At 43.7% G+C, this 12,597-nt stretch overlaps 1 protein-coding gene across 1 annotated transcript in view; it reads right to left on the reverse strand.

The window, feature by feature from the left end:
• Nucleotides 1–11,695, reverse strand: part of LRP2 (LDL receptor related protein 2) — a 213,793-nt gene extending 202,098 nt beyond the window's left edge. Inside the window, exon 1 of the mRNA XM_005573401.5 lies at nucleotides 11,482–11,695. Coding sequence (XP_005573458.3) covers nucleotides 11,482–11,560 — 79 coding nt within the window. The 5' untranslated portion in view covers nucleotides 11,561–11,695. The remainder of the gene's footprint in view (nucleotides 1–11,481) is intronic.
• Nucleotides 11,696–12,597: the final 902 nt, after the last annotated feature.

Below are 12,597 nucleotides of genomic sequence, written 5' to 3' on the forward strand. Positions count from 1 at the left end.
CATGGAGGTCATGAGTGACTTTGACCAAAAAGAAAAACCTAGCATGGATGGGGGCTAAAGCAAAATGGCATGGATTTGAGGAAAAATTGAAAGGTAATTACAGTGGATATAGGCACATCTGTACAAGAATTTTACTGTAAAGTGGAACAGAAAAAATAGAGTGATAGCTAGAAGGTAATGTGGAAGAGAGGATATCATAAAAGAAAGAGGGGACAATTGCAGAGAGGTGAGAGGGAATGGGATCTAGAACATGAATGAAATGGTTGGACTAAGAGCATGGAAAATTCTTCCAGTGTAATAGGAGGAAAGACAGAGGATATAAGCTGAAGTTCAAATGATGATGGCTGAGTTGTAGAAGTTTATGGAATTCTCTTCTGGTTGCTTCTATTTTCATAGTTTTAAAAAGCTCACTCTACATCTGAGCAGGTGATGTCAGAGGTTTGAGGATAGAGGAGAAGATATAAGGAAGCAGGAGAAGCAATGGACAGGCTAGGAAGCAAGTCCTAAGCTTGAGATTGGCTTCATGAATGTCAAGCAAGGCTAGTCAGTATAGTTGTGTTTTTCTCCTGCCATATTTGGCTACAGAGATGCAGATGTGGAGAATTGGATTTAACCACGATCAGGGTCTTGCCAAGCACAACAGAGCCAGATAAAGGGGCCAAGCTGCTGAGGGTGTATGTAAGCAGGGAAGTGAAATTAATCATGGCCATAAAATATAAGCTGAGGAAGTAAATAGGTGAGGGATTTGAGGGACGGTGAAGAGGCGGCAGGATCAACAAACTGTAAGTCCCCATGAGGTCAACAAATAGTTGAGGCTAGGATACAAAGGAAATGAGCTATGACGTTTTTCAATACTCCCGTTCCAAACATGGAACAGACAGCTTCTCTAGAAGCCAGTGGGCTGTGACAGCGGTGCTCTGAGATGAATTCCTGACATAGGTGAGAAAAGATTAGAAGACCTGCAACAGTTATTTACCTCAACGAATCTAATGAATCTAATGTTCTTAGGAGGGTCTGGGGAGAACTTCAAAGGTGACCAAGGTAAGAGCAAAACATAACAATTAAGACACAAACAGTGGCACATTTAGGGAGAGGTTCAGGACCTGCCACACTGGCCAAAAATGGAGGTGGCCAGGAATGAGGGCGGTACTTCATGTCACCCTCAGACTTAAAAGAGTCCTGTCCTTGTTGTAGCTACCTTGTAACATTCCCATCCAAAAGAAAGAGATTAACAGAGTATATTTAACTGCCACTGAAGAAATTTGCAGTGGCAAGTCAGTTCATCTGTAAGTCTGTTTACAAAACTGAAAAATGAGAGGGTACCTAGATTAGATGTTCCCAAAATGTGTCCAGCCCTCATAATCACCTGGAAACTTTTAAAAATACAGATTTTCCACATTTTCTTTATCTAGTCTATCATTGATAGGCATTTGGGTTGGTTGTGGCACATATACATCATGGAATAATATGCAGCCATAAAAAATAATGAGTTCATGTCCTCTGCAGGGACATGAATGACACTGGAAGCCATCATTCTCAGCAAAGTAACATAGGAACAGAAAAACCAAATACTGCATGTTCTCACTCATAAGTGGGAGTTGAACAATGAGAACACATGGTCACAGGGAGGGGGACATCACACACAGAGAGGGGAACATCACACACCAGGGCCTGTCAGGGGGTGGGGGTAAAGGGGAGGGAGAGCATTAGGACAAATACCTAATGCATGTGGGGCTTAAAACCTAGATGAAAGGTTGATAGGTACAGCAAACCACCATGGCACATGTATACCTATGTAACAAACCTGTACGTTCTGCATATGTATCCCAGAACTGAAAGTAAAATAAAATAAAATTTTTAAGAATGCAGATTTTCATACCCCTGCTTTAGTAAGAGTGGGTTTTAAGAATCTATATTCTTTTTTAAGTTCTTCAGGTGATTTTGATGATATGCCAAGTTTGGGGAGCTAGCTGACTTTATCTAGGGTCCTTAGAAATTATAACAATCTGTAAGTTATTGTGATGAAATAATACTTTCGAGAACATAACTAAAACCTTCTCAAAGTTGGATTCTCCTAGATAGGATCAAGGAAACATGTAGCCCCATTTGCCCTGGCAGCCATATCAGAATCATATGGAAAGCCAGACTGCACACAAAGGTGAAACTTAGGGGGGAGTAGGGTCAAGGAAAACACAAAGAAAGAGAACTGGAACCCTGACTGCACCTCCCCTGAACCCCACTCTGCCTCAGTATTTTTTATTCACATAAGCCAACAAATACCCTTTATTGTGTAGGCCATTTTGAGTTGGGTTTTCTGTTTCTTGCAACAAAAAGTATCCTCCACACCCTTCCCCACATCAAAATTAAACCATGCTAGCATGTATCACCTCCCTTCTAGTGAGATTAAAATGTGTGTAGGATTGCCATATTTCTGATAAAATACTTTCATTCTTAAATTCGACTTTAAGAATTCCCTGATAAAATAAATGATTTTGGCTGGGCATGGTGGCTAGCGCCTATAATCCCAGCACTTTGGGAGGCTGAGGCAGGAGGATCATTTGAGCTCAGGGGTTTGAGGCCAGCCTGAACAATATGGAGAAACCCAATTTCTGCAAAAAATACAGAAATTAACTGTGCATGGTGGTATGTGTCTGTAGTCCCAGCTTCTTGGAGGGCTAAGCCAAGAGGATCGCTTCAGCCTGGGAAGTTGAGGCTGTAGGGAGCCATGTTTACATCACTGCACTCCAGCCTGGGTGATAAAGTGAGACCTTGTCTCAAAAAATAAAGATAACGATTTTGATTTTTTCAACCTTTACTCAGGAAATTTTCTCCTTGTTAATGACATAAAAACCAAAGAACTGGGCCCAAAGTGACAGGCAAATCACTGACACTATAAGACAGAATATTTTTATATAGGAATCCAAGAACGTCCAGCATAACAGAAGTGTAGCTACTTTCCTTTTTGTCTTTTTCAGGTTTCCTCAACACCTTCAAAAGTACATATGCTGTTACTTAATGTGAATCAGTAGATCAGTGAGGAAAGACTTATTTTCAAAGTTACTAGGAACCTTCATGTGTTATTGGCTGATAGGACATAAATTTAAAGGAGACCTTGGATATTGCTTACAAACTTGGATCTCAAGATCTGGACAATAAATGCGCCATTGTATCCATGGTAACAGTGGCTTAACTATTCAATGCACAGAATGGTAATTACATTTCCTCCTTTCATTCATTTCTCACTGTTTCCAGTAACCTTGGGGTCAGGCATGACCTGAGGGCTAATGACCAAAAGTGAAACTTCAAATTGTCTAATCTGTCATTATCTAGGAAAGACTTACATTTCTTTGCACTGAATTTCAGTGCTATCCTAAATCAGAAGTGCCCTAATATAAAAGTTAGCCATCTTACTTTTAGAATGAGAATATCTCCATTTTCTCAGCAAATGTGATTAGAGATAAGACTTAAATTAGAGACCAACAAAGTAATCATCAGCAAAGAGTACATATATCTGGCATTTGTGAATTAATCCAATAAGGTGTGATGGATACCTGTTCTACCATTTATGAAAGAAGTCCATAGGTGAAGTGCTAAGGACACTCAGATATGCACCAAGATGGATTCTGTCTCCACAGAAGCATCTTAACCTGTCTCTAAACTCTTTGAGCTTCTTTCTCTCTACCCCATCCTTATAGCCAAGGACTAGTGCTTGGAAAAGGGACAAAGTCTTAGGAACATAAACATTGGACTGAAGTAAATTGGAAAAGGAGCAGGAACCTAAGATTCATTAAAAAAAAAGAAAAGAAAAGAAATACTACACTGGACTCAAGGGATCTTGTAGTCTGATCTCTCAGTTCATTTTCCAGAACTTTCCTGTCTATCACAAAGCTCTCCTCCAAATAAGAAAACTTTAGGATCCAAATAAACCTTCTAAAAGTCCTTCTTTCTCCTGTTCTCCTTCTAAACTTAAAGTTGCAACATGGTCACATGGGCACAGATCACCGTGTCTTTTTTCTTAATGTTTCCAATACTTTTCTCCTTTCAATTCTGTAAGTTACCCCAGGGCTGCCAGCTCTTGAGAAATTTCTGTAGCTTTTTCAAGTGTGTCTTCACATGTAAAATGAAAATAACATCATCAGTCAATTTTATTTGATAAGGTATACTGGACACTTTTTATTTTTGCATCCCAGCATCTGTTCACCATTCTCCCAATAATTACCCCCATTTCTCTCTGGACTCCACCCCTTAGTGCACGATCTCAAAGACTGAGAATATAGCCCAGGCTTAAGCCATGGGAACACAGCATGACCCAGGATTCAGTGGTTGGTTCTTCAATGAGCTTATAACCTAAGCAGAGCCCCTGAGATGCAACTGAAACTTTTGCTGGGAACAGTTAAGATAAAAACTCTTATTCTTTCCCAGTGGACATGATCTGATAGGAGGTGGCTCCAGAGCCACTGACAGCCACTTTACATCAAAGGAGAACATGTTTAAGAATGGAGTCATCTCAGAACCAGGAGATGGAAAGAAAAACAAGATTGGCATGACATAGTTTGAGCCTCCATTTTTTGTTAGGTTGAACCAAATGAAATTGCCAATATTTGACTATTTCTGCATAGGAAAAAAATCAATCTCAAATGGATCAACCTAATTATCTGTATCTTTTCAACTATGTATTTATTTTCTTTGAGACAGGGTCTCGCTCTATCGCTGAGGCTGGAGTGCAGTGGCGCGATCACAGCTCACTGCAGCCTCAACCTCCTGGGCTCAAGGGATCATCTCACCTCAGCCTCCCAAGTAGCTGGGACCACAAGGACACACCACCATGCCTGGCTAATTTTTTGTATTTTTTTTAGAGATGGAGTCTCACTATGTTGCCCAGGCTGGTCTCAAACTCCTGGGCTCAAGCAATCCACTCACCTCAGACTCCCAAAGTGCTGAGATTTATAGACATGAGCCACCACACCCACCCTCAACTATGTATTTCAATAAATCCTTTTTGGCTTCAGGCAGTTTAACTTGGTTTTGCGACATTCACAAACATAACAGTACTTGAATAATATGTGAAGTTGTGGTAGCCACTATAAGGATGTAACAACATGCACAGATGCATCATTCACAGACCCACTTGTAAAGAAGATACCAAAATACTGCAATACCTTCCTCCCCTCAAGTTTGGCAAAAGTAAAATTCTTGTAAAGGGTAATAATGATGAATGGAAATATACATCAGATTTCACAATTTATTAAATGTTTCACATTCATTGCCTCTGCATAACCACCCCGTGAGGTAGATATATACCAATTTTACAGATAAGAAAACTGCCCCAGAGCACCCAGAGTGTGTGGTACTGGATTTCCTAGATAATAAAGGGCAAAGCTAGGCATCAAACCAAGATCCTCTAACTTCAAAATCACAAGCCCTTCCCACTTCATCTCAAAACGCTGTAACTGTCAAGAAATTACTTAGGAAACATTTGCATTAGGAACATATGAAGAACCACAGAAATGCTCTTGACATTTCAAAACAACTACTATCTGATCATTATCAAAAAGCATCCCAAAACTCTGTTGCTGAAACATCTCCAATCTTTCTAATGCTGGTGAGATCCTGGGCAGGGTTATTAGGAATGAGTCAATGACTATTTCAGAATCTTAAATGCAAAACTGCAGTCCATTTTAATTGTGAGATATCTAGACACCTCTTTTCAGTTCTCATCTTCCTTAATCTTTCTGTAGTATTGATACTATTGACTCATCAGCACACTGTTGATATTTGCGGGCACCTGTAGTCCCAGCTACTCGGGAGGCTGAGGCAGGAGAATGGCATAGACCCGGGAGGCGGAGCTTGCAGTGAGCTGAGATGCGGCCACTGCACTCCAGCCTGGGCGACAGAGCGAGACTCCGTCTCAAAAAAATAAATAAATAAATAAATAAATAAATAAATAAATAAATATTCATGGAAAAAATAAAATAAACATTCACAGAATACACAATAGTGGTAAAATTTTTTTAATTACTCAAGACTATAAAGTTAATAGGATATGATAGAACCATTTGATTTATACCAAAGGTTCCATTGAGCTTATTTTTTCCATGCTAGAATAGGGCTTCACAATTAACTTTTTTAGTTGCTCTAGATTCATGCAATCAACCTTGAGAACCCCTTTCCAATCCATTCAACACTCTTTCGTAAGCACCTCTACTTTCTTTTTTTTTCCTTTTTTTAATTTATTTTTATTTTATTTTGTTTATTTACTTTGAGACGGATTTTTGCTCTGTCGCCCAGGCTTGAGTGCAGTGGCACAATCTCAGCTCACTGCAACCTCTGCCTCCCGGGTTCAAGCAACCCTCCTGCCTCAGCCTCCCGAGTAGCTGGGATTACAGACACGCGTCACTACACCCAGCTAATTTTTGTATTTTAAATAGAAACGGGGTTTCACCATGTTGGCCAGGCTGATCTCCATCTCCTGACCTCATGATCCTCCCGCCTCAGCCTCCCAAAGTGCTGGGATTACAGGCATGAACTTTCTACTTACCTTGTTCTAGCTACTAGGACTTAACAGAAACTCCAAAGCCAGTATGACAATGCACTCGCTTCTGATTACACAGGAAGTACATCTAGGATCTTGGTATCATTATTTTTACATGGAAATTTTAAATTTTAATTTAAAACGTTTAAAAACCTGTCAGTGGCCGGGCGCGGTGGCTCACGCCTGTAATCCCAGCACTTTGGGAGGCCGAGGCGGGCGGATCACAAGGTCAGGAGATCGAGACCACGGTGAAACCCCGTCTCTACTAAAAATACAAAAAATTAGCCGGGCGCGGTTGTGGGCGCCTGTAGTCCCAGCTACTCGGGAGGCTGAGGCAGGAGAATGGCGTGAACCCGGGAGGCGGAGCTTGCAGTGAGCCGAGATCGCGCCACTGCACTCCAGCCTGGGCGACAGAGCGAGACTCCGTCTCAAAAAAAAAAAAAAAAAAAAAAAAACCTGTCAGTGTTCTTACAGTGCCTGACTAGAGAACATGAGCAATGATTATGACCTAATAATTACCTTTAGTAAGACAGAAAACCTAGTCTTATAGCAGCCTGCACTACAAAACCCAAAGATCTTCAGGAATGTGCTTTGATGGCTCAAGAATTTGAAAAATGGATCTGGAGGTATGGTCTTTGGGAGTAGGGGCACTGACATGGCATCAGTTCTGGACCAGGCTTAAAGCACATGATACATGGTTGTAATAACCTACCACAGGATTCCTCTTTGACCTGGGACAGGTAACCCATCCAGTTGTTTAAGATTCATCTGCTCATCAGACCGTGCCTTATCTGGTAAGTCAGGATTCCAAAAGGAATCTAGAAATCTCAACCAACCAAACAGGCTGGGGACATTCAGAAGGCATGAATCTAAATGGGGACATTTAGAAGGCATGAATCTAAAAAATGGTCCACTGCAAATTTATATCTTAGCTCTATCACAGGCTACATGTCCTTCGGCAAGAAACCCATTAACCGCCTTCCCTTTCATCCTCTCAGCCCCTTTCTTTTCCCTCCTGGGCTAACTGATTATCTGTAAGAAAAAAAAAATGCAAGCAGACCAGTTGATATCTAAGGTTGCCTCCAGCTGTAAAAAGTCTGAGTTTCTATTAAAATGAGACAGGTGCATGACTGAAGGGAGTTCAGGCAGAAGTCTTATGAAGACTGGTAAAGAGAAACTTTTTCAAATAGAGAAAGAGAAGCCAATAACTGTGAAATGAAAGCAGCAGTGAGGTTCCAGAGTTATGATGGAATAAAAACAATACATGTTTGCTATTGCCCCCACAATCCTTTTAAACATATAAACTTCATGTGAAGATGCAATTGTCATAAAAGCTGATACAAGCTCTTAAAAACATTACCGCATTTTTATTGGATTAAAGAATATAATGTTGGGCCAGGTAAGGTGGTTCCTGCCTGTAACCTCAGCACTTTGGGAAGCAGAGGTAGGAGGATCATTTGAGGCCAAGAGTTCGAGACCAGCCTGGGCAACAGAGTGAGACCCCATTTCTATTTTTGAAAAATAAGTTTTTTAACTTAATAAATAGAATACAACTTTGTTTAAGGCCAATACTATTTTCTCAAAAAAAAAAAGAAAGAAAAGAAAAGAAAAAGAAAAAGAAAAAAACTTCCAATCACATGCTAGGGTCTGAGAAGTCTTCAGAGAACTGTTAGTGAAAAAATACGTAAAGAAGACTTTCCTATGTATACTTGAAAATTGGAAATATGAATAGGAAGCAAAACAATATGTTACTTTAAGTGTTGATAAATATAATAAAAATATTATATTTTTAGATTATTTTCTAGTTTATTTTCACTGTCTATACACTTTACACCATGCTAAGCACTTGGCATATTTTATCTCTTTATGCTCACAAGATGTCATTGGGTGAATTCTCTTATTATCTTGTCAATTTTGCAGATAAGCCATCTGAGCTATGCAAAGTTGGTTGACTTTCCCAAGGTGACACAGCTAGAAAGTGGTAAAGCCATTGTTGGAACTCAAACAGTTTGACTCAGAGTTCAGGCTCTCCAAAATGTTTTTCTTGAAAAGCATTACACAAAAGATAAGGAAAATGCAGATGTGGTATGATTTTTTTCAAAGACTAAACATAGACTACTCAGAACTTTTTGTTTCCTCCAATTTTTAGTGATGTGAAGTTTGCCGTGGTAGCCTACCTAAAATGTAGTGCTTAAATAAAAGCTCTTACAATCTCATTGGATTTTACTTCATATATTAAGTCAGGATCATTACAACAGGATTCTAGAAATCTCAACATATCAGGCTGAGGACATTCAGAGGAAATGCATCTTAAAATGATCAAGTAGGAGGACTGGGAATGAGAAAACTTGGGTTCAGTTCTTAGAAACCTGAGGAGAGATTCTGGAAAAAGATCCACAGTTATGAAGCAGCAGGTGGTAAGGAGTTGCATATTGCCCCTCAGTTTCTTTAGGAACCTCACACATGGACAGTAACTTAGGGAGCATGACATTTTTTGTACAAAAGAAAAAAGAAATTGGGCCAGGCGCGGTGACTCACGTCCGTAATCCTAGCACTCTGGGAGGCCGAGGCGGGCAGATCACTTGAGGTCAGGAGTTCAAGACCAGCCTGGCCAACATAGCAAAACCCTGTCTCTACTAAAAATACAAAATATTAGCCGGGCATACTCCCCAGGGCTTGTAGTCCCAGCTACTTGGGAGGCTGAGGTGTGAGGATCGCTTGAACCCGGGAGGCAGAGGTTGCAGTGAGCCGAGATTGCACACTGCACTCCAGCCTGGGTGACAAAGCGAGACTCGGTCTCTCAGAAAAAAAAAAAAAAAAAAAAAAGAGAGAGAGACAGAGAGAGAGAGAACATACACTGTGTACTGTAGCAATTACAGACTCTGAATTCAGAATCCCTTGAGTTCGCCATTTTCTAGCAGTATGAACTGAGACAAATTACTGAATTGCTCTGTGCCTCCACTTTCTCATCTGTAAAACAGTGATAATAAGAGGACTTACTTCCAAGGGATATTATGAAGATTAACTGAGTCAATAAGTATAAAGTGCTTAGAACAAAGCCTGCAACATATATGTGTATGATGGGTTACTATTACTATACACATTATTATTATATATTATTATCATAGAATGGAAGATGGATGGGTGCAAAAAACTATCAAGAAGAGTAGGTGTTGGTTATTTAGTGACTAAACCATCAACCCAGGAAAAAGAATATCTTTTTTGGTTGTACAAGGGCATAGATGAATCAAGGTAAGATTTCCTTTTGCCAGGCACTGACAGGACCATATAGTAAATCCTATAACTATATTTAGGACATGAGATATAACCCTAAGCATTGTGCAAACTCTGCACAATAGTAATAAAACCCTCTTTCTGTGTTACCAACACTGAGAAAGGGTGTTCAAAGGAAGATTATTAATGATCTCTCCCTGCCTCTCCTGCCTTTCCGAAGACTTTTGCAAGACCCGTGGGGTTTGTTAGCGTTTCCAAACTTCTTCCCAGGAAGTCTGAAATGGGTGCTGCTAGGAGTTGCTGTATAATTACTTACTTGATTCCCTCTAAGGAGCTTACGCTAAGAATTGAGGAAAGAAAGCAGATTAACCATTTGAATACATGCCACGGCCCATCCACAAGCCCTCCCCTCACTCCTCCGTAAATGGGGGCTTCCACATTCCCCACCCGTCAACCCCAATATGTGATCCAGGAAAATCAATTTATTGCTTTGGCTAATCCTACAACAATAGGGGTTTCATTTTCATTGTAGGGCAATTAAGTTGTCCGACGGGAGGGAAGGAGCAGGAGGGGAAAGGGGGGACTCTCCCATCCCCACAGACAGATTAGTCCCCGCGGTGGCAGCAGCGTCCCCTCTGTCTGTCTGGTGGTCGGTCACACGCAGCTCCTGGCTGCTACCTAGCAACGCAAAGCCAGGGGGAGAGCTCGCCGGTTCCAGCCTCCTCCTCGCCCTTCCCATTCATCCTCGGTCGGGTCTCGGTCTCTCTCTCTCTCTCTCTCTCTCTCTCTCTCTCTCTCTCTCTCTCTCTCTTCCTCTCTCTCTCTCTCTTCCCCCGCCCCAGTCGTTCTCTCTCCCCTCCTTCTTTCCTTATTCCTCTATATTTGCTTTTCCTCTTCCCTTCTTACTACTTTTATTCTCTCCGTTTCTTTCTCCCTCTCTTTCCCTCTTCTCTGTTTCTGTTAAAACATAAACTCTCGGACAACTTGAGAGAAGTTTAAAGCACTTCATACCAAAAACTATCTGCATTCGATCCCCAAAACTCTGGCCATGCAGACGGGCCCCATTCATCAACACAAAAGCCCCCAGCTCCCAGCTGGAAAGGAAAACTTCAAGAAAAGACTCCAGTCCCTCAGCCGCTCTCGGCCAATCCCACCTCCCGGCCTTATCTTGGCTCGTAAATGATCTGTACGGTGAGAGCGGTCTCTGGGGGTCACCGCGGGACCAAGTTTCACCAGTGGTGGGAGGGGTGCTCTGGCCCGCGGCCCTGGGCGCGCGAAGGGATCCCGGGAGGGGCGCTGCAGGTGGAATGCTGCGCTCGGTGCAGAGCCCGGGACCGCGCCGCCCAGGAGAGAACTCCGCTTGGGAGAGCAAGCTGCAAACCGCAGAGAACCTCGTTCTCCTGTAAAGTGCTTTCCAGGAGGGTAGGACAAACGCCCGTGGGAACAAAGACAGGGTCTCCGTGGGGTGCGCTGTCACCGAAACTGGCGGGGCTGCTTTCTCAAGTTTGCTGCCGCTCAGTTCGTGGTGAGCGAAGGAGGGGCGCTCCCGCTCCGGGTTCGCGAAGCAACCTGAGCGCCCCACCGGGAGCAGCTCCCGCGCCGCCGCCAGGCCCTAGCCTCTGCCCGGCCGCGCTCCCCTCCGGCCTCCCGCGGACCCGACCCTGCCACAGCCGGGGAAGTGGGCGCTTCACGAGAAGCTCCGGCCGGGGGCTTACCTTGGCCACTGGCCGGCGCTAGGCAGGCGACGAGAGCCAGGAGCAGCGTGCACGCCACTGCTGCCGGCCCGCGATCCATCCCCGCGACGGTCCCCGGCCTCGCCGTTCCTTCCCCGGGAGGTGGGCGCGCGTAGCACACCGCACCGGCAGCGCCTCTGCTAGCGAACGCTCCTTTAGGTCTGCACCTCCGCCAGCTCCTAGTGACCAAAAGCCTGCACCCGCGCCCGAGGCATCCCGTTTTCTACCCGCGCCAGTCCCCACCCTCCAGACAGTGCATAAAGCCCTTTAGACCCGACCGCCCCGGAACAAGCATGCGGGAATCCAGCGGGCAGGCCCCCTGCCGCCCGGCCCGCCCCCTGCACTTTGCAGCGCGGGGAGGAGTGGGCACTCGAACACACGCGCACTCACACATGGACACTCCACAGGCGTGTGCACACTCACACACGCACTCATACAGCCGCATGCACTCCTAAGTGTCACACCAACTGACACAGATTCACAGATTCACTCATACACGCCAGTCACACACGCGCGCACATTCCACAGTCACACTTCCACGCCAACATACATAGTCCCCTTTAAGCGTGCATACACGAGCACACTCCGATGCGCACACTCTCACAGGCACACTCACACGTGCACACGCGCTGCCCTCGCCTCTCCGCAGGGTTCGCCGGGCAGAGAAGCCGGCGAGGCGACTCACGGGGAAATCTGCACGGACGCAGTTTTACTAAATGAGCAATGGAAAAGAATGGACGAGGAGGAAAGTCAAGAATAGAGAAGAGAAAGAAAAAATAAGAAATGAAAAAGGAAAGAAAAACCAGACAAGTGGAAATGAAGGACAGAAAGAAAGGGAAAGAGGCGGAGGTAGGGAAGAGAAGGAGTAAAGAGCCTGCTGGATGGAGATCTGTGACCTTCATTCCTGGCCTGATCTCTCTAGGCTCCTTCGGATATCCTGGTTTCCCCTGATAGGATACAGGCTGCTGAGATGGGGTGCTCTGTGTTTTTACAAATTAGAGAGGGAGGTGGATCTTTGTTGGGGAGGTTGGATCCTTATTTAGCAATTATTCAGCACCACATCTACAGGTGTCATGGCCAGATCGCGCTTCTTACAAG

This window comes from Macaca fascicularis, chromosome 12, assembly GCF_037993035.2.
Source record: "Macaca fascicularis isolate 582-1 chromosome 12, T2T-MFA8v1.1".
Taxonomy (NCBI): Eukaryota; Metazoa; Chordata; class Mammalia; order Primates; family Cercopithecidae; genus Macaca; species Macaca fascicularis.